The 22,411-nt window shown below is 44.8% G+C and overlaps 1 protein-coding gene across 4 annotated transcripts in view; it reads left to right on the top strand.

Moving 5' to 3' along the window:
- Positions 1 to 22,411, top strand: part of SCHIP1 (schwannomin interacting protein 1) — a 119,086-nt gene that overhangs the window by 77,535 nt on the left and 19,140 nt on the right. For all 4 annotated transcript variants that reach the window (XM_046658386.1, XM_046658387.1, XM_046658385.1 and 1 more), the window contains exon 3: positions 14,706 to 14,824. In XM_046658386.1, coding sequence (XP_046514342.1) covers positions 14,706 to 14,824 — 119 coding nt within the window. The remainder of the gene's footprint in view (positions 1 to 14,705; positions 14,825 to 22,411) is intronic.

Below are 22,411 nucleotides of genomic sequence, written 5' to 3' on the forward strand. Positions count from 1 at the left end.
CCAGCAGACAGGAAGGCTGGGCCCTCAACAAGCCGAGTGTCAGGGCGGAGTGGGCCTCGGAGAACGGCAGCTGCCCGCTGCCGGAGTGCAGGACTCAGCAGGGAGGCCGGGCAGGGCGGCGTCTCTGGGACAGAGGGAGGGCAAGGACACGCACAGCCGGGCACACACTCGCAGCTGGCTCTCCATGTCAGCATGAACACTTACCACGGTGCTGGGCGGTGGGCACATCAGCCTGTCGGAATTCATGGGAGGCGATTTCTTAGGTGAAATTCTAAAGAGTTAAAGGATGAATTTGGACAGTGATGGAATGGATGACATCATGAGTCAAGAATCCCCGCTGGATGTGGAGGGGAATTATAAAAAGGTAAGAGGGAGGGCTCTTTGTCTGTAAACAATCGGGCCATTTTTCTAACTGGGAGAAAGAGCACCCTTGAGGAGGGCCAGATTGCACACTCAGTGGCCATTGCCGTGATATATCCAGGAAAGCCACATGCACAGAATCAGCCGCGTTAAGCGGGGGAGTTCTTCCCTTTGCTTGTCCCAGCTTGCATTCCTTAATGGATTGTAGCAGTAACTGGAATACACATGTTGATATTCAAAGTTGAAAAAGTTTTATTGTGCAATTAGTTACTAGGCAGGCTTTTTGTATAAAGCAGTAATTTCTTAAATTATTGACACTGTTGACAGTTCACCTGCAGTAAATAATTACTAGCATGTTTAACCCGTCTTTCTAAGTTTGATTTTTTTAACAAAGAAAAATACAAAGTTTTACTAAGAGAAGTGTGCGGTTTTAAAAAATTGATAAAGTATCTGCTAATTCTTTGTTTGCCTTTTCTTTTGAAAGTCAGTAAATATATTTTTGGAATGTTTTCTATGGTAATTGTCTGGTAATAACAGGCCCAAGTAAAAATCCCTTTAGTTATATGCGTGAGGTCATGAAAATAGACTACAAGTATATGCTTGTCTGTCCACAGAAGGCTAAACACGCCACGTCCTCCCCCTCATTATCCGGCCCGAGTCAGGGGTCGGGCATGGCACAGCACAGTAGCAAGAACAAGCCCTTCCCTCATGGACCTGGAGAGCAAGACCTCTTTCCCCTCAGAGGCAAACATCAAAAAATACAGTCTGCTGAAACAGTAAAACTTGCTGCCAAATGCTTAATTTGATCAAATATGTCACTTACTTTTTTCCCCACAGTGAGATGTAGAAAGAAGCTTCTATTTCGATAGATCCTTAAGATTAATAATAGAAAATATGGCCATTTATATCTTATATACACACTTTTGTGTTTGGGTCTGTTTTCAGTATGTACTTTATTCCTTAGAGCATTCACAGGAGTTTATGTTCTTTCTCCAGGAGCTGAAACCTACATATGTAAAAGAGGTTTAAATGACCTGTCAGGTGGCCCAGGGTGGTTTTTGTCCTCCGTGGTCCTCAAGAAGGGAACGAGTGCTGAGGTGCAAAGTGCACAGAGTCCTGAAACCCTGACACTCCTCAGCTGTCCCCTCCTGCCGGCAGCCAGTGAGCAGGCCTGGCTGGGACCCTCGGAGCCGGCTCCTACCTGGTCCAGAAGAGCAGGCCAGGCTGGGACCCTCGGCCCTCGGAGCCGGCTCCCACCCGGCCCAGCAGAGCAAGTGCACCACTCTCATGCCGCCTCCACTCTCAGGGCCAAAAGCCTGTCACAGTTTCCCTGTGAGATGCAAAAGTGTAGGTCAGTTTACACTTAGGGAAAACGAAAGCCATGCCAATGCTAACGCAACAACGATAATGTAATGACCACTGTAGTTTTACCCCACCCTGAAACTGGGAGAGACCCGATGCCTGGAGTGAGGGAACCGTGATGTGCTGGCAGCCTGACCAGCACTGACGAAAGCCACAAACATGTGAGGCTCCAGGAGTTTTAAAACATCACCACCAACTGAGCAGAGCTGCATGTGTGATCTGTGATCTACCTCAGGCAGTGGACAGCCACACGTGATCTTGAGGATTATGTCTGAGCGGTCGGTACAAAAGACCGTGAGATGAAACTTCTGGATGTGTGGGGTGCCCAGAAACCAGGCTGTGTGCTTCCGGACCCTAATTGTGAGCATCATTCTCTTGTTTCAGCTTTGTAGCTGCCTTTCTCAGGCAGAGCACTTTCAGATTTATGCATATCATGGTCACTATGAAGGCATTGATTGATAGTGTACTATGAAGGTACAATATTGATAATTTTATCAAGCACTCCTAGAGAATCAGGGCAACACAGGCTTTCTTTAAAGTATAAAGAATAGGAAAACAGTTAACTAGTATAAAAATCACTTTTCCCAATTAGAGTCTTCCTTTTCTAAGTTTTTTTCTCTGTTTTTGCTGTTTGCTTGACTAAGTAGAAAATTAGATGCCATAAAGCAGTGGTCTGCAGGCTTTTTTTTGAGCTGGTATCCATCAGTAAAATGTTTTTGAACCCATGCCTCTAATGTACATATATTTTATTCATAAATTAGACACATAAACCACTGTAAAAATGTATTATGTGTATAAAACATACCCACAAATAGATATTTTAGGGCCAGCCCTGTGGCGTAGTGGCTAAGATCTGCACGCTCCGCTTTGGCGGCCCAAGTTCATGGGTTTGGATCCTGAGCGTGGACCTACCCCACTCGTCAGCCATGCTGTGGTGACCCACAAAGTAGAGGAAGACTGACACAGATGTTAGCTCAGAGCTGATCTTCCTTAAGCAAAAAAAAGAAGGAAGATTGGCAACAGATGTTAGCTCAGGGTGAATCTTCCTCAGCAAAAAATAAATACATACACATACAAATAGATATTTTAAAAAATTGTCTAGAGTATGAGTAAAAATAAAAGTTTTAATAATTTCTTCTTTGGCCTCATGTCACTTGTCAAAAACAGCTGGAAAGAAGGTATACTCCTGCATAGGTACACTATAATGTCCTTTACCAATTGCACGCAGCACATGCATATAGGGCTGATTTTACAAGATTGTTTTAAAGTCAGACAAACAGCCTTCAGGGGAAAGGTAACTTTCCGATGACTAGAATTAGATTCCACCAAGGCGGAGGAAGGAAGGGAGCAGGCATCTGTTTCTTTTCCTTGGGGAAGGGGTCCCATTAAGGACCGCTGGCTGATTCAGTAGGAGGAGGAAAGCTGTGAACAGAAAGCAGGGCCTGGGGTTTATGAAGGAGAGCCTGCACCCTTGGCAGGATCTGAGGTGGGCGTGTTCCACCCGTTATTGGCCTGCCTTTCTGAGCCACCTCTGACCTTCTGGTAAAGACCTCACAGCTGGTGGACTTCGGGACCGCGGTGGCCGGCAGCAGGCGGGTCAGGGCCTGATTCCTTCAGCCCTCACTCCCCAAGAGCCCTCCTGTGTCCCTGGCGTTGTGCGTGGGGCCCGGACCTCGGAAGGGAGATGGGGCTTTCCCTCGGGAGCTTACGGCCCAAACGGGAGGCACTCGAAGCAGCTGCCATGGAGCTGGCACTCCTGGAAGGACGCTCGCAAAGCCAGCCCAGACCGCCTTGGTGCCCAGGAAAGATCCCGATTCCATGGATGGAGAGGGAGGAAGGACGTCAGGAAACTGACAGAGAAGACAGCAGAAGACTGGCTCCCACCTTGTCCCAGAGCAGAGCACACACAGGGAAATGGGCCTGCCTTCTGTGCCCAGGCGACTCGCAGAATAAGGAGCTGGGGCCAGGCCTGTGTCTTGTGAGCCTGGAGGACAGCAAAGCTGGCCCTACGCTCTGTTCCTCCGAGGTCCTGTCTCTTGCATTGTGCATCCAATTATGGTGAAAGATTAGGGAGGAGCCTGTGAAAAAATTCAAAGGCTGGAAGGAACAATATTTAAAGTGAAGCCACAGCTGCGCCTCATGTTTTTTTTAAAAGGTGGATGGAAATGACTGCTTGAGATAAACTGCAATAAACAGAACACAGAAGGCAGCTGCCATTGCAGACGAGGGCTCTGCCCTCCCCAGACCATTACTGAGGGAAAGCCTCCTCGGCCCCCATTAACCCTCCTCTCCCTGTCTGTGAGGGCTGAGTGCACACGAAGAGCTCTGTTAGGTTCCTGAGCCCTGGAGCCCCGCCTGCCTCCTCCCCTGGGGACAGTCTCTTCTGCTCTCTGGGCCAGGGGCTCCCCTTCCTTCAGGGGAGGAATCAGCCTGTTTGGTCTTCGAGGGGATAATGTGAAGCTTCTTGGCTCCTGGTTGAGGGTTCTTTCCGTGCTGTAGCGCGTGGGCACACCTCGGTGAGCCAGCATGCTCAGAAATGGGTCGTTTCAAGTAACCACATTTTCCAGTTATATGGTGTGTGAATCAGATCTCCATTAAAAAAAATAATCCATACATACACAACACTTGTGTGTGTGGTTTATTTTTTTAATTGAGATATTCATATACTATAAAATTCACCATTTTAAAGTGTACACTTTGATGGCTTTTAGTATATTCATAAGGTTGTGCAAACCACTACTAATTCCAGAACGTTTTCATTATCCCTAAAAAGAAACCCTGTGCCCATTAGCAATTATTCCCAATTCTCCTCTCCACCAGCAACCATTAATCTGCTTTTTATCTTTGTGGATTTGCCTGTTCTGGACATTTCTGGTCTCTCTCATCCTTTTCTACACTCTTCTCGCTAGCTTTCTGCACCCATCCCTTGGACCTTAACAGCAGCTACCATTTAATAAGTTTCTTTCTGGACTGGGCACTGTGCCAAGTACTTTCTATATAATGTTTAATCCTTAAAACAACCTAAGAGATAGGTATTATTATCTTTTTTCAAAAAAATAAACTGGGGCTTAAAGAGTTTCAATAATCTACACTAGTAAGTGTCAGAATCAGGATGTTTACTTGGCTCTTCTTGACCCCTGACCCTCTGCACTCCTGCCTCCTTTCTGCTCACGCGCCCGTGTCCCGCTCACCCAGATCCTCTGTGACGTGGGAGATTGAGGACACCAGCTCCCAGTGGTTGGTTGGGTTGGCTGTTTCCTAAAACGCAGGAGGTGTTTGGCTGTTGTGTCCTGGCAGTGACACTGAATGACTGCAATGGTTTGACAGGCTTCTAAAATGGCATCTGTGGGAAATGGAGTGTCCGGCTGTTACTGCCCTGCGTCAGTGCAGTGGTGCCCCATGCGAGGGCTCGGTCACCACGGCCAGCCTCAGGCCGAACACACAGCGCAGGAAGGCATCGAGAGAGAGGGTGACCAGATTCACATAACTTTTATTACAGTATATTGTTATAATCTATTATTTTTGTTGTTAACCTCTTCCTGTGCCTAACTTGTAAATTAAACTTTCATAGGTATATATGTGTAGGAAAAACAGTAGATACAGGGTCAGTACATCTGTGGTTTCAGGCGTCCCCTGGGGGTCTCGGTACTTATCCCCCGAGGAGAAGGGGGCACCGCTGTAGCCTCTGCAGGCCGTCATTTGAGAAGCAGAGAGCTCAGGATGCTGCCCACACGTCGTGTTTTGGATGTGCTGCCCACAGGGGAGGGAAGCATTAGTTTTCAGCTGTGTCCTTCCAGGATTTAGTGTTGGAACGCATCCACTCCAGTGGTCACCTTTGTGGATTCCCCCTGGGGCTCCTCTTCCTTCACCGAGGTTCCCATTCAGCCGGTGAGTGGTCCTGAACTTCGGCACCTAACAAAGGAGTCTGTCCAATACCTTTGCTCCCGTCCTTAACAACCAGGACCTTCAGGGTGTCAGGGACTGTGCATGGCAGCACTTCTGTCTGCCTGCTTCTGTGCATATCGCCTTCCTGTAGCATGAGGAGCAGGAATGCAGTCAATAGGCAAAACCATCCTCAGGACTAACTGTGAACAAACATGGCCATCCTCTGGGCTGGCATCCCAGCACCTTTGACGTTGGCCAGTTCTCACATGAAACAGCTGTCAGAAGGCCCTGACCCTAGAGGCCGTCCCTGTGGGGGCCCCTCCTGGACTTGGGGTTTCCAAGGCCAGCTCTCCCATGATGCTGATGCTGAGCAGGCTGAACCCAGGCCTCAGCATTGCCCAGGCAGCCCAGCTGACAACTCGTCCAGAGGACTTGTTTAGGCAGATCGGTGCCAGAATGCAAAGATCAGAGATTTCAACAGCATTACAGGAAAGCTTTCTGGATGGTTTAGTGTAAGTGTCTGAAATGGAAAACATCAAAAATACAGACTGAAAAGAAAATGTCCAGACTTCATATCCATTCAGTGATACAGTGGAAAGATGCCAGGTTATTTAACTTAGATTTCAACTAATAATTGAAAAGCTCTTCCCAGGGGATAAAATAAGATGCAAGAACTTGAAATAATCTGCAGGGTGCCGGTACTTACGCACTGACATTCAAAAGCGTACCATTTATTTTCTTATATAATGTCATTTTCATATTTTGATCTGTGACAAACCCATGGTTGTTTCAGTGAGAAAACAATTAGAAAGTAACATCAATATATTTGGGTTTTGTCTGATTTTGTTTTAGAGAAAATTAATAAAATCTGCCTAATGAACAAATAAGTTCTGTGGTTCTGGTTCCTGGTATCAAAGAACCTTAGGTTTTTCCCTGCCCCTGCCGGCAGGCGGGCCCCCAGATGCTGGAGTAAAGCGCTCTCTCTTCCAAGCTGAGGAGAGAGATGAGAGAGACTCCCATGTTCCTAAAGGAGGAACTTCTGCGGGGCCCCCGGACCCCAGCGGCATTCCCTGGTGGGTGCTGCTAGTGGCCATGATGCCACGTATCACCAGGCAGTAGGTTGCACTGAAGCAAGGGGATCGTTAATTCCTTCAAAACAGGATCCTGGCAAGGCCTTGGCCGAGGCCAGACGGCCACAAATGAAATCCACCTGGGTCCAGGGCCTGGCCATTCCACCTGGAACAGATTTGCACTCAGTGAAAGAGGAATCAGCACTGTGTCATCTAGCTGCTGGACCTGTTCGGTTGTCTGAACCAGCAGCATCAGCACCATCTGGGTGCATCGTTAAAAATGCACGTTCTCACCCCCCCCCCCCACCGACCTTCTGAATCAGAAAAATAGTCTGCGTAAAAGCCCTCCAGGTGATTCTCGTGCATGATCAAGTTTGAGAATTCCTGGTTTAAAGAAACTTATGAAGAGAGGGCCACCTTGTGTGTGCATGTTCACTTGGCACACCACTGTCACAGCCACCTCCTAGCATCCTGAGTTCCTTTATGGTCCGTGGGGGACCAGTGTTTTCATCAGCTTCTGGAATAATGCGGCCCCAGTCCTAAGGAAGTTTTTCATCAGTGGCGCCTTGCTTTGCTCTTTCCCGTTGGTGGAAAGTGTTTACTTCATTGCTGTCGCTGGCATCTCTTGCAGCCTGTGTGTAACACTAATGTAGAAGCAGGAGAAAGAGCATTACAGAGCCCTTGAGGCTTCTTAGAGAGGACCTTCTGTGAGGCATCCAACCCCTCACAGCTCCTGGGGCCTCTTAGAAATTCGGTCTCAGGCCCTGCCCCTGAATTAGAACCCGCATCTTAACAAGATGCCCAGGGGATTCATATGCACCCCGAAGTGTGAGCGGCACTGACCGGGCAACAGTTCAGCAATGCAGCAAGGAGGGTGCTGGAAGTGGTACCTTCCGGGATTAGTTGTGAATTGAGTACTGAGACAGCGTTCTAAATCAAGCACATCCGCTCGCCACAGGTTCTTCCAGTGCCCATGGTGAACAGGTGAAGTGACAAACAGATGGAGCTGGGGACGATCGATCCAGGGAGGACAGGAAATTGGGAGAAGTAGTTTCCTTCCTCTTGTTCCGCTTCCCCACAGCTGAACCCCATCCAGGCCTGCTTGTTGCTGCTCCAGCTTACACTGCCTTTCTCCCCATGGCACCACGGGGCCACTCCCATCATTTGGGTCCTCTGATTCTCTAGGCCAAGCTTCTTCATCTTCCTCCTAATCAGACAGGCCCTTCTTGTTACGTGGGTGTCGTTGTCTGTGCAGGAGTCATAGGAAGCAGCTGTCTGCAGTGCCCTAAGCACCAACTGGCTCTAGCTTTAGTTTTAGGATGTTATTTCCCAAAGTGTGTTCCTGAGAACCCTAGTGGTCCCACAGCTGCCCCCACAAAAATGCAGTTTGTTCAGCATGATACTGGCACAAAAACAGACAAATAGAACGGAATTGAAAACCCAGAAATAAAATCACACGTCTGTGGACAGCTCATCTTCAACAAAGGAGCCAAGAACATAAAATGGAGAAAGTCTCTTCAATAAATGGTGTTGGGAAAACTGGACAGCCACATGCAAAAGAATGAAAGACCGTTATCTTTTGCCATACACAAAAATTAACTCAAAATGGATTAAAGACTTGAAGGTAGGGTGTGAAACCATAAAACTCCTAGAAGAAAACATAGGCCATACACTCTTTGACATCAGTCTTAGAAGCATCTTGTCAAATATCATGTCTACTCAGGCAAGGGAAACAAAAGAAGAAATAAACAAATGGGACTACATCAGACTAAAGAGCTTCTGCAAGACAAAGGAAACCATGAACAAAACAAAAAGACAACCAACTGGGAGAAAATATTTGCAAAGCATATTTCTGACAAGGGGTTAATCTCCAAAATATATAAAGAACTCATACAACTCAAAAACAAAAAAACAATCTGATCAAAAAATGAGCAGAGGATATGAACAGACATTTTTCCAAAGAAGATACACAGATGGGCAACAGGCACATGAAAAGATGTTCAACATCACTAATCATCAGGGAAATGCAAATCAAAACTACACTTAGATATCACCTTACAGTTCTTAGAATGGCTATAATTACCTAGACCAAAAAATAGCAAACGTTGGAAAGGATGTGGAGAAAAGGGAACCCTCAAACACTGCTGGTGGGAATGCAAACTGGTGCAGCCACTATGGAAAACAGTCTGGAGATGCCTCAAAAAACTAAAAATAGAAATACTATATGACCCAACTATCCCACTACAGGGTATTTATCCAAAGAACTTGAAATCAACAATTCAAAGACACTTATGCATGCCTATGTTCACTGCAGCATTATTCACAATAGCCAAGACATGGAAGCAACCTAAGTGCCCATCGACTGATAACTGGATAAAGAAGATATGGTACATATACACAATGGAATGCTACTCAGCCATAAAAAAGACAAAGTTGTCCCATTCACAACAACATGGATGGACCTTGAGGGTATTATGTTAAGTGAGATAAGCCTGACTGAGAAAGACAAACACCGCATGATTTCACTCATGTGTGGAAGATAAACAAACACATGGACAAAGAGAACAGATTAGTGGTTACCAGAGGGGAAGGGGGTTGGGGGGCAGGCACAGGGGGTGAAGGGGCACACTTATATGATGACTGACAAATAATTATGTACAACTGAAATTTCACAATGTTATAAACTATTATGGCCTCAATAAAAAAATAGTTTAATTAAGTAAATTTGAGAAATGCAGAAGATACCCAATCTTCTGCTTATAAATTTATGTGCAGATCAGCATGTGAAAGACTAGAGGGCGCCTGCTTCAGAGACCAGACACACCACAGTGCTGCTAGCAAGGTGAGCTGAGCAGGAGGGATGAAGGCAGTACCTGAGGAGGGGGCTCAGGAGTGTAATCAGTGTGCAGGGATGGATACACGTCACAGCCCGAAAAAAGTCTGGAAAGGACTTGGGGAGGTACTCGGTTTGGAGATGGATAATATCTCCCCAAGCAAAACATTCGGCTTCTTATTTCTTTTTCCAAGCGCCCTGTTCTTGTTAAGTTTCCGGAACTGCAGCAGAACAGCGGCGCGGTGGGCCAGGCCATGGTCGCGGTGGGGTTTGAGAGAGCTCAGCGGCGCAGTGGGCCAGGCTGCGGTCGCGGTGGGGTCTGAGAGAGCTCAGCGGTCTGTGTCCTGAGATGGCACCTCGCACGGCGCCCTTGGAAGCCACAGCGAGCCTCATCCGCCCGGGCACGAAGGGAGGTGGCAGGGAGTTCGGCGTCGGGCGGGGACAGTGGCGAGTTTCTAAGCAGCATTGACGCTCATCTGTCCTGCTGGCTTCTCTGTCTTGAGTGGTGAGCACTGTCCCTCAGCTGTCCTCCTGCTTTTGGCTAGCCGTGACCATTTTAGATGTTTTCTGAGGGTCTTTCCCAAGGCCCTTTAGGAGTGGATGGGGCTCTGCGTGCCATAAGCAGCCAGACGGTGCAGTGGTTGGTCAGCCTCTCCCTTTCCCGTTCCTCCCCGGGGCGTCTGGGCTGCGGGCAGCTGGAAGACAGAATCGCCCTGCTGGGGTAATTCCTTAGAGAACACAAGAACTTTGAAACTGCACACGCACACACACTCTTACACATGAGAGCCACCAAAAGGAAATTAGGTTCCAGTTGTTGAGTTTTGAGAGAAAAACTATTTTACTAGTCAGTTGAATCATCGTTACTTGGGACGTTAGGAATCGCATTTGTTCCAAAAGGAAGACTGTGCAGTGGTGTCAAGGAGAGCAGCTCGGAGGAGAAGCTATTGGCCTTGTAATATTTTTTGTTCTGATTGGGCCTTGGAATGTGTGCTGTGCAGTCAAGTGTTTTCCCCTTTTCTGAGAATGCGTCACTTCCATGTCAGGGAAGAAGATCCATCACTCTTTAAGTCTCAAATTATGTCCCAAACATGGCGTCCACCATTATTTCCCTAGGCAGCTCACTGGTCAGTGTGGAAGAGCAGAAAGACAGACCTGAGTCCTGGCTCTTCTCTCTAACAGCAGGGCACCCTTCCATCCCGCTCTGCTTCCTCATTTCAAAGCAGGAATTGGGGGCCGGTGCCGTGGCCGAGTGGTTAAGTTCGCACGCTCCGCTGCAGGCGGCCCAGTGTTTCGTCGGTTCGAATCCTGGGCGCACACATGGTACCAGTCATCCAGCCACGCTGAGGCAGCGTCCCACATGCCACAACTAGAAGGACCCACAACTAAGAATATACAACTATGTACCAGGGGGCTTTGGGGAGAAAAAGGAAAAAAATAAAACTTTAAAAAAAAAAAGCAGGAATTGTTGGAGGGTTAATCATAATAGCTACCGATTGTGGCGGATTTCCGTCACCATGGGCCAGGTACTGCTGCTGAGGAGCTCACATAGCTCTCTCCTCTAGTCCCCCGTATCAAGCAAGGCTCTTTACCTGTGGACTGGGAAGGGCTTTCCGAGCACACAGCCATTAAGGACAAGACAGAAGACGCAAGCTATTGACTTACGGACAGAACACTTAGCTTTAAAACTCAAAAGGACTAAGTACCCTTAATAGAAAATTTTCAGAACTCTCAGACCCTTATAGAAAAATAAGCAAAGCTAGGAGTAATTCAGAGAAAAGCAAGTACAGTAACTAAAAAACATTTAAATATTTGATCTCACTGGTAATCAAAGAAATTAAGAATACCACTTTTTGACTGTTAAATGGAAAACAACAGCATTTTTTTTAAGTGAAAATACTCAGTGTTATCCAGGATATAGTGAGAGCTGCACTCTGTGACGTGGCTGGGGGGCATGTAAACTGGAACAGGTTTTCTCTGGAGCAATGTGACAAAATGTGTCAAGAGCACCCACAAACATTCACACTCCACTGATCTCGTGATTCCGCTTCCAAGAACTTACCCTGAGGAGATTCATCAGACAGGTGGGCAGGGGTTATGTAAAAATGCTAACCTCTAGGGTTTTTTAATTGGATACAACCCAAAAGGCTAACAATAGAAGGTAACTCCATAGGATAGAATAATAGGCAGCCATTAAAAATTGTGTTTTTAAGGAATGTTAAATGATGTGAGGGAAGTTCTCAAAATATAATAAACAGAATGATCTCAGTTTTATAAAAAGGGAACAAATACATAAGGTTTTAAAACTAGAAAGAAATACACCAAAAATACCAAAATGTTACCAATGATCTGTGTCTAAGTGGTGGGATTTGGGGTGGCATTTATATTCTTTATGCTTGTCTTGATTTGTTCAGTGGGATCCAGAAAGAGACAGAGACGGGAAGAAGATCGTGTGTTATAAAACAGCCCTCCTTGAGCTGTTAATGTATTGGGGTATAAAGATTGTAGTTAATGTAAACAGAGATATTTTTAAGGCCTTCCCCCATATCTGTGGCTCTGCCGGACCCGGTAAATCAGGAGAGAGCGACGTGGAATCAAGGGCATGCTCACAGCCCACATTTGTGGTAGGTGTTTTCTTTAAATAAAGCCTCTCCAGACCCAGGCTACTGTGGGACACCAGCGTGTTGTTGCACGGCGGTCCTCAGCACTCGCCTTGTCACCTGCTGACTGTGCATTTGGACGTTCAACTCCACCTGAGTTTTCTGAGCAGAGGAGGTTGGGTGAGAGTCTCTTTTGTCTGTTAGATGGATTGAGAAATAGGCTCACTCACTACACTAAACCTGCATAGCAGATTTTGAGATTTTGAAATGAATTTGTTTTAAAGACGTCAAGGGATATGGTTCTGTTTGGGCAGGACAATCACAAGTACCAGCCCTGCATATTTGGAAGGTGGGGGGGGGGGGGGGGGGGATTGTCTTAACTAAGGCTCCCAGCAGCACAGTTCCCAGTTTTTGGTGAAATTAAAAGCATTCTTCCCTTTACAACCTTATGGGCACTCCCTCCGGACTCCGTGCTGTGCTAGCCCAGAAAACAGTGTGAAACCAGCATACATCTGCAACTGTATAAAAGCAGTCTCTCACTTTGTGGCTGCGTCGCACACGTGCGCGCACACACACTCTTATAGCTCGTGATATGACGCAATTCCACTGGTACATGCCACCATGGAGGAATATCTGTATAGACAGATATAATCACTAAGTGTGGGGGTTGAAAAATGCTTATGGTGTCCAAGGATTAAAAAATGTTAGAGAAAAGGAGAATAGAGTTCTCAATCCTATTGAAACTAAATATCTGGTGCTGGAGCCTGGGGATGTGTATTTTACACTTGATCTCAGCCAAAAGCCTGAGAAGCAGTGGGAATGTGTATTTTAAAGACTCTCCAGGAAATTCTGATGCAGCCTGTTGAAGCTGGCAATTGGGAACCACTGTCTTTGCAGAACTGTGCTGTCGTATTTTCTGCACTGTCCAATATGGTATCCACTAGCCACCTGTGGCTGTGGAGCTCTTGAAATGCAGCTAGTCTAGCTGAGGAACTGGATTTTTAATTTTAATTAATTTTTAATTCAAGTGTAAATAGTCACATGTGACTGGTGACTACCGTGTGCGACAGGGCAGCCTCCGCCTGCAGTCTCCCGCCCTTCCCCTCGGGGAAAGGAAGCCCCGTGTCAGCCTGCTCTTCCTCCAGGTGGTGCATTTCATCACTGTGACGCAGTGATGCTCAGAGGATGGCTCAGGGCTTTCACGTGTAACTTCTGGGAACTGGTGGCAGCAGATGTGGCTCCAGAACCTCCTACCGGGAGAGTCCAGGGGCCGTGATGGCTTCCGTAGGCACATCCAATCTTGTGAGCTGACTTGTATAGTATAATTTGCTCGCCTGGCCTTCTGCCCCTGCTCAGAACATAAAATGGTGCTTCTGGCAACCTTCGTCATCCCACAAAACAGAACGCCAAAATCTAATTCTCACCCAGGATTTCTAACCCAGTATGTTTGCTTTTGGAGTTGTTTTATTTTTAACTAAGGAAACATTTATAATCTTCTCTCCTGTTGTGTAACGCGTTTAAAAGTTCAGCGTGGTGAGTTTTTATGAGACTTTTATGGGAAGCCAAGTGTTGTAAACATATCCAAATTCTCACAGCCGTGTAGCTTACCACATCCTTGTCCTCTGCACACCCACCTGATGTCCTTTCAAAATATGAAACACATGGGTGAGAGTTCTCCAGTTATTCCAGACACAATGTTAGGGTTTCTCACATTCTAAACCTGGTGAGATCAGGATAACTCTTGAACAGAAATAATATTCCCCATCAAGACTGTAAGCTATGGGGCCGGCCCCGAGGCCGAGTGGTTAAGTTCGTGCGCTCCACTTCAGCGGCCCAGGGTTTCGCCCGGTCAGATCCTGGATGCGGACCTAGCATCGCTTGTCAGGCCATGCTGAGGTGGCATAGCTCAACCAGAAGGACTTACAATTAGAACATACAGCTATGTACTGGGGGGCTTTGGGGAGAAGAAGAAGAAAAAAGGAAGATTGGCAACAGATGTTAGCTCAGGGCCAATCTTCAAGAAGAAAAAAGACCGTAAGCTAGATGGAGGCAGGGCCTGGGTCCGCTCATCCTCGGCTGGGCTCCAGCACAGTAGTGTGACACCAGCCATCTCTCAGAGGCTTGGTGCCTGTTGGTTGAATGAATTAATGTTCTTGCCATAGAGTAAGTGGGCTGAAGGGACAATGTAAGGAAGAGAGAAGACAAGATCCAGGGAAAGGCCACATATGGGATAAAAGCAATTTGATTTAGAACAAAGCGCTCACCCTCCACTACTGACTTTGTCATATCCAGCAGGGAAAAGAAGAGAGGGAACAGCACCACGTAGCCTGGGTCTGTGCTGGTGCAGCTCGCTGGGTCCCGTGATGCTGATTTCCCAGCCCCGGGGATCACAGAGGCTCTGAAGGGTTGCAGGTGCCTGCGGAGGTGGAACCCAGAGGGCGGTTTAGCTTCAGCTCTTAATAATGCACATGCTCTTGTGCTGTGGCCTGTTTATTTTCCTCTAATGTTACAATTCTAAGAACCTTAGCGGTTAGCCTGCCTGTGGTTCTGATGCAGCAGCCCGCTCATCAGCATTTTTTTATTTTCCTGAAATTTTAGGCACAGAAAAATGAGCGAGAATCGATCCGACAGAAGCTGGCCCTCGGCAGCTTCTTTGACGACGGGCCCGGGCTTTACACCAGCTGCAGCAGGAGCGGGAAGCCCAGCCTCTCCTCTCGGTGAGTGCGCATTCAGTTGATTTCCTGGTATGTTCCTAATTGGTTTTGTCATCTGACTATGTTTAATAAAAGATATCCTTTAAATCCCCGGATTTTTTTTCCCCCATAATACCACCACCTTTATGTGGGTTCTAGACAGACCCCTCCCCACCTGTTTGTTGGGTTTGTTTTTTGGTTTTTAGTTTCTGGCCCATTTGCCCAGCCACTTAAGGTCAGATTTCCATATTTCATTTTTTTCTAGATACAGTTCTGACCTTGCATGTGATGGGGGATCGAGGCACACTTTTAAGCCAGCTGATGCTTAGAGAAGTGTGCAGACACCAGCTTTCCCATTAAGCAGTCCCAAAGCATCCAGCGTCACCCTGGTAGACATGCCTGCAGTAAACATCCATCACTAAGAAATACAAGTCCCACTTTGCTCTTTCAGTGTCTGTCATAGTGCTTAACCCATCCTCCAGGTGATGTTTCTTTATCTTAATTTATTTCAGGATATTGTCGGTCGTTTGCATAGCTTCTAATTCCAATTAAAATATAATTTACCTGAAAAACAAGGTTGTAAAACAGAGCGCCTTAACCTCCATATGAATCACCTGGGGATTTTGTTAAAATGCTGATTCTGATTCAGTAGGTGGGACTGAAGATTCTGCATTTCTGACAAGCTCCCAGCTGACGCCCATGCTGCCAGTCCACGGGTCGCACTTTGATTAACGAGGGTGTACACAGTCTGCAGCGTTAACTCATATGGGTACAGGTGTTGCGAGTGATTAAAGCACGTAGAACATTGTTTTAAGGAAGATGGGAGGAACTGAAGACCCGTCAGTGCTCTCTTCATCCCTCCCCGAATGTCTGTCCTTCTCAGGACGTCTGTTGTCTTCCTTCCCGCTGACAGCACGTGTTTCCTGTGTAAAGACTAGGGATGTTTACCACGTTGAGCCAGGTATGGGACACACCTGATAGCATTCATGCATTCATTCAACCAACAGATTTCCACTCTCTCCTTCATGGGAAGCCTGGAATTAGACGCTTTAATATCTATTTATATCTATCCAGCTTTCAGTAAGCCTTGTACTTCAGTCTGATCCTTAGAGATTCATCTAAATCAGCAAAAATCAGCACACACATGCTCACATATATGCATATTTAGGAGTCACTGCAGGTGGGCTCGTCCCTCAAGGCAGGGGCAGTAGTCTGGCCGCGCCGTGTTAAAGCATGCCTTCCACTCTGGGTGCCAGCGCAGCCTCGCAGGTGCCCTTGCTCTCCTCCCATATCCGTCCCATATCCCTCAGCTGTAGGAGCAGCCCTTCCCCTCCCAGTGGGATGTGGCAGGCGAGCTCTGGCCTAGCGACCTGGAGGCCTGAGGATTCGTCCCCGTCAGCTTCTGATTTTGAGACTTGAGCAGTTTACTTAGTTTTACCATGCCTCAGTTTTCTCATTTTTGTAAAAATAAGGGGATTGGACTGTAGAGTCTTACAGATCTCTGCTACTGCTCTCATCCCCAAAGCACCAAAAAGTTTTCTCTTAGAAACCCCATCTCTGCTCAGCAGCATCATATCTGTCTGGTCTGAATGGGGAGTTTTGTTTGAAAATCAAAGTTTATTTATATATATAGATATAGATATGTATGTGTATGTATATATGGCTTTGAAAGTAAGCTAGAATTAATAATAACTACAAGGTGTATAATGACAACACAAAATAAAAGCAGTCCCTTCTGGTGTTTACCTACATATCTCTAAGTAAAATGCTGATCTTCTTAGCTTTTACTTTTAAATAACTATCTGTTGATGACCAACTATAGAAAATTGGGATTTAACTCTTTTTATAGCCTTCCCAGATGTATCTATTTATTCCGTCCGCCCCTCCATTCTCCCTTTATAATTATTTCACAGTTTGGGGTCAAATACCTGCTCCACGTTTGCATTATTAAAATCTTATATTATTCACACTGAACCGTGTAGTAAACTATGATTACTTCGGAAATTTCATTGTTTGTCCTGAAATTAAAATGGCCTCATTTTCCCCTTGGCCAGTCTCCGGCCGTGTGTGCTGCCCGCTGTCCACTGTGTGGATGCGTCCCAGCTCACTCGGCCGCTCTTCTGGCAACGGGCGCTGGGTGGTTCCAAAGCTTTTGCTCTGGTAAACACTGCTGCTTCTAATTGTAGACATTCTTGTGCATGTCTGCTCTCCATGTGCAAGAGTTTCTCTTTGGTGTATACCTAGGAGTGGAATTACTAGGAAAAAACATGAATGTTCACATTTAGAACATAATGCCAAACTGTTTTCCAAAATGATTGCAGCAAGTTACCAGAGTTTCAGAGATCCTGTGGATCCATAGCCTTTCTAACACTTGGTATTGCCAATTTCTTTTACGTTTTTGTTAATTGAATAGGTATTAAGTGGTTTTTTCATTGTGGTTATTAGCTGTCTTTGTTTTCCCTTCTATGAAATGTCTGTTTGGGTCTTATGTCCAGATTACTGTTAGATTCTGCTTTTTGTTAATTGACTTATTGGAGTTCTCTGGTCATGGTACTAATCCTTAGTATGTCGGATGTATTGCAAATATCTTCTCCCAGGTTGTAACTTGTCTTTTCTCTTCCTCAATGTGTCTTTTATGATGACAGGTTCTTAATTTTAGTATAGGGATTTTTAGCTGACTTTTCTTTTATAGTCAGTGCTTTCTGTGTCTTATATAAAAAAATCTTTGAAGCCAAGTTCCAAAAGATAGTAACCTAGATTTCCTACCAAGAATTGAAAGTGTTGGATTTTTTTAAAGTCTATAATCAATCAAGATTTGTTTTCTTGATTAGGGTATGGAGGAGAAGTCTGATTTCATCTTTTTCCCTATGCATGACCATTTTTTTCTTGCCTTTTTTTTTTCTTGGTGAGGAAGATTGGCCCTGAGCTAACATTTGTTGCCAATCTTCCCCTTTTTTCCTCCCCAAAGCCCCAGTGGATAGCTGTATATCCCAGTTGCAAGTCATTCTAGCTCTTCCGTGTGGGATGCTGCCACAGCCTGGCTTGATGAGCAGTGCGTAGGCTCTGAACTGGCGAACCCCAGGCTGCTGAAGCAGAGCGCGTGAACTTAACCACTCGGTCACGGGGCCGGCCCCCACATAACCATTTTTCCATCATATTGGTTAAACGATCCCTCTTTTACTCAGTGATCTGGCAGACCACTTCTGTACATACTATACATTAATGGGAATACGTTCTTTTCATTGGTTAGTGTTTCTATCCCCTGAACCAACATCATATGGTCTTAATTACTATAACTTCAAAATAAATGCTGACACCTGGACAGGCAAGCCTCCTGTTTGTTCTTTTTGTCAGAGTGTACTGCCTTTTCTTGCTTTTTCGTTCTTCCATACAAATTTTAAATCATCAAATCATGCTCAGCAGAATACTCTCTCGGGATTTTGAATTGCATTGAACTGCATTGAATCTATAGATCAGTTTAGGGGAGAATTAACATTTTCACAATATCAGATCTATCAGTAAACAGGGCCTGTCTCTCCTTTATTTAGATCTTATATTTCCTATCAGAGGTTTATAAGTTTCCATTTAAAGATACTGTATACTTTCTGTTATATTTATTTCTAGATATTTGATATTCTGATATTACATTCTCTTTGGTAGTGCTCTCTCATCGTTTGCTGCTGGTGAACAGAAATGCAGCCTACTTTGTATACTTGTCTTATGTCCGGCCACCTTGCTACTCTTGTACCTATTATTTCTCTACTATCCTATTATTTCTAATAAAGTCTGTCGATTCTTTGGGATTTTTAAACAATATCATCCAAAAAATATCAATTTTATTTATTCCTTTCCAATCCTCATGCCTCTGTCTTCTTTGTTTTATTGCACTGGGTAGGTACCCTGATATACTGAGGATTAAAAATGGTAGTAGTTGGAATCTTTAACTTATTTCTCATGTTAAATGGAATGCTTCTTATATTTCCCCATTTAAGATGATGTTAATTTTTTCTTTAATGTTTCTCTTTGAGATTAATGATGTTCCCTTATCCATAATTTACAAAGAATTTTTATGATAAATGGGTATTTAACTTTATCATATGCTTTTTCTGCTTCTGTTGAGATGATTATATGATTTGCTGTATTAATCTGTTAATGAATTAAAGAATTACATTTACAGATTTTTGAAATATTGAGCAATCCTTGCATACCTCGTATAAAGCAAAATTGGTTGGGGGTATTATTTTCTTTTTCAGACACTATTGGATTTTATTTATGTTACTTTGTTTAGAATTTTTACATCGATATTCATGACTGACGTGGGTCTGTTGTATGCTTTTCTTGTGATGTTTTTCTCTGGCTTTAGTATCAGGGTTATGCTGGCTTAAAAATGAATTGGCTACCATTCCCTCTTCCATATTGTCTGAGAAAAGTCTGCATAATATTGGAATAATTATTGGAGCCTGGTGTTTACTTTGTGTGTTTGCTTTAACTGCTTCCATTTCTTAAATGGCTGTGAGATTGTACACACATTTTATTTCTTCTTGAGTCAGTTCTGATGAGTTGTATTTTTCTAAGAATTTGTCCATTTTGTTTGTATTCAAAATTTTAGGCATGATGCTTTCTCATTTCACTGAGGGTTTACTTTTGAATTGTTTTAAATGTTTTCTTCTGATCTCTACATTGTCCATGTTTTTTTCTGTGTATTTTTTTTGTTCGTTTTGATTTCTGTCCATTAATAATCAAGTGTGAAACCCTAAAAGCTATTTGTAAACTCTAAGGCTGGGCTCAGTGATGTACATTGTCTCCTACAGAGACCTTCCCTGACCACCAGTTAGAAAGGAAACACCCAGCACACCTGCCACTCTCCCTCCTCTTACCCCGATTTGTTTTTCTTTGTGGTCCTTATCACTACCTGACATTGTATTATATATTTTTTAATCCAGTCTTTCTTTAGCACCAAAATATGAACTCCAGGAGAGCAGGTCTTTGTCTGTTCTGTTCACCACCATGACTGTGACTAAAATAGTGCCTAATAGATAGTCACCAGATAGTTGTTGAATTGATGAACGGTGAACTTCATTTTAGAATGGTCAAATAAAAACACAACGGTTTTATTAGGGCACATCCAGTGAAAAGTGTCTAAAGCTCTTTCTTTTGGACTGTGAGTTGCCACAAGCAGAGCTCTCCAGTTTCGTCCTCAGCAGCTTTAAGCCTCGCTGCCAGTCTCTTAGACTCTAGCGGGGGTTAGTTGAAGGTCACCGTGTAGGACTTTGCTTAATTCCCTTGATTTCAGTAAGATACTTCATTGCCCCTCAGTGGTGCCTGAGTATGCCCCAGTCCGGCGCGCCTCTGATTCAACCCCTCAACGCGGTAAACTTGCTCATTCTGCCAGGCCACAGGTGGCCAGGGCAAGTCAGAGGGTCTGGACAGTCCTTTCAGGTGTGCAGTCCATCTTTCTGTATGCAGCCTTACCCCGCCGCCCTTCCTTCAGAGGCACCTGCGGACTGCAGGCTCCTGCATGAAGTGTGTGCTCCGTCCGCCAGCCCTGCTGCGGCACCTGGCAAAGTGAGGCAGGGTCAGATGCCTCTCCTCCATCTGCATTTTATCTTCCAACATTTGTTCACGCTTTTTTGTGTGCCATTATGTCCCTTTCCATTTTCTTTGTCCATGTAGATTTATACCTTCTTTCTTCCTTTTATATTGTTTTAGTAGGATTTCAGAAGAGAGAGTAGATAAATACCTGTGTTCAATATGCCGTCTTTAACTAGAAGTCTCCTGAAAGTTTTCATTATGTTTAATAGCAGAAATATCTTCTCAAATAAAATCCTGTGCAGAAACCCTGTATGTAAGACAAAGTCGTCTTTCTCTGGTTCAGAAAGACTGAAGGATAGAGACTGGGGTGCCCCTGTCCAGAACATTCCGCCTCTGTCATTTCCCTCCGGTGCCCCTCTCCATCCTTCTCTGGCCAGCTCCCAAAGCCCACTTGAAACTCTTCTGGCAGAGCAGAATTTGAAAATCACTGAGTCATCTACCCCTTTGGAGACACAGCTGCTCAACACGTAGGTATTTCACAGTAGCTCATAACAAGCTGCACTTGTTGACTTGCCATAAGGAAGGCTATTTATATCCTGTTCTTTCAGATGTTTCCATCTCCACATTCTGGGATGAGATCATCCCCTGTGAGAACGAGATGACTTTCTGGATCCCCCTTAGGATGATGGTTAATAGTGAGACTTAATGTTTTTACAAAATATCACTTTATCCCTGTAAACTTTAATTTATCCCATCAAAGACTGACTGTCATTCCCCCTCATCAATAATAATGTAGGAGAACAGCCTTAGGAAACGTTTAGTTGCAACTCTGTAACCCGTATTCCCCATCCCTATTAGAATTAACTTTTTTTGAACGTCTCACCATCCCTGAAATTTTTCATTGAGCTGGAAGTACCTTCCCTCTACCCTACAAAAAGTGCTGAGGGGGCGTTGGAAGTTTCAGGCCACCAGTTGGCATTCCAAAGTGCACCAGAGCACGTGTGTCGAGTTAGCTAAATAATCAGAAACGAGTCTTCCATGCGTGTCGTACTCTGAGGAGCTCAGTACTCATTTTAAACGAGGCTGAGGGCTTAAATTAAGTGGACAAGCAATAGAGTCGGAAGTGCTGCGCCTTTAAGGCGGGGCCTACCCAGCTAAGTGGGATCTATGGCAAAATAATGGAATTCAGTTTATGTATTTTAAAGAATGTGCATTTACCTGTAAACATGAACTGCACACGCGTTGTGTGAGAAGTTTCGAAGTGGCCCGAGGGTCTTCCGAGAAGACGTGTTTGGGCTGCTGCCGTGAGCGTCAGCCCCCAGTTGTCCTCTGGGTTTCAGCCCCGTCCTTCTAATTGGTATGTCTCCTGAAGCACTTTTTAAGAGTGACAGGCTGTTAGATGTAAGCTGGGCTTACAATAATCCCATAAAGACATTTCATGCCTGATATTGCAGCAAAAGAATTCTTGATATTGCTTCATAACTCAGCTAATTAAATCTGACTTATACTGAAATGTGGCAAATAGAGGAAGTGCCTTTCTTTTGTCAAAGTTTGCTAATTCATAATCAGCCTTTTCAAACTGAGACTGTATGAACTTTGTCATTTTTTTCTATTTAAAAATGTTTTGGCAAAAAGCTTTTAAAAGCTTGAAATGAGAAAAATGAATTACCTATTCTTGAAATAAGATTTCTAAGGAATATTAGGTTTACTCTTGTTCTTGGAAAAAATATTCCTTTTCTTATTAGTATAATACTTTACATGAAATACTTTTTTCGTGACCAAATTAATCTTAATCAGCACTATATTTCAGATTCTGAGCTTATTTAACTTACTGCTGTTAAAGAAATGGACACCGGCCTGCTGCTACGAGAACACCAGTCAGAGAGGTCATTGGTAATGGACATCGAGGAAATCTCTCATTTGTCAAACATTACAACCTGACCTGTTGTTGTGGAGAAAACTTTTCTCTGCCTTCTCTAGTCTGCTTTTCTCAGAGTAATCACAAAATAAATTTGACTCTCACCTCTCTTCTTACCTTACCCCAAGGTAGATTTTATTTACCTACATGTAAATACAATC

Source organism: Equus quagga, chromosome 4, assembly GCF_021613505.1.
Source record: "Equus quagga isolate Etosha38 chromosome 4, UCLA_HA_Equagga_1.0, whole genome shotgun sequence".
Lineage (NCBI taxonomy): Eukaryota > Metazoa > Chordata > Mammalia > Perissodactyla > Equidae > Equus > Equus quagga.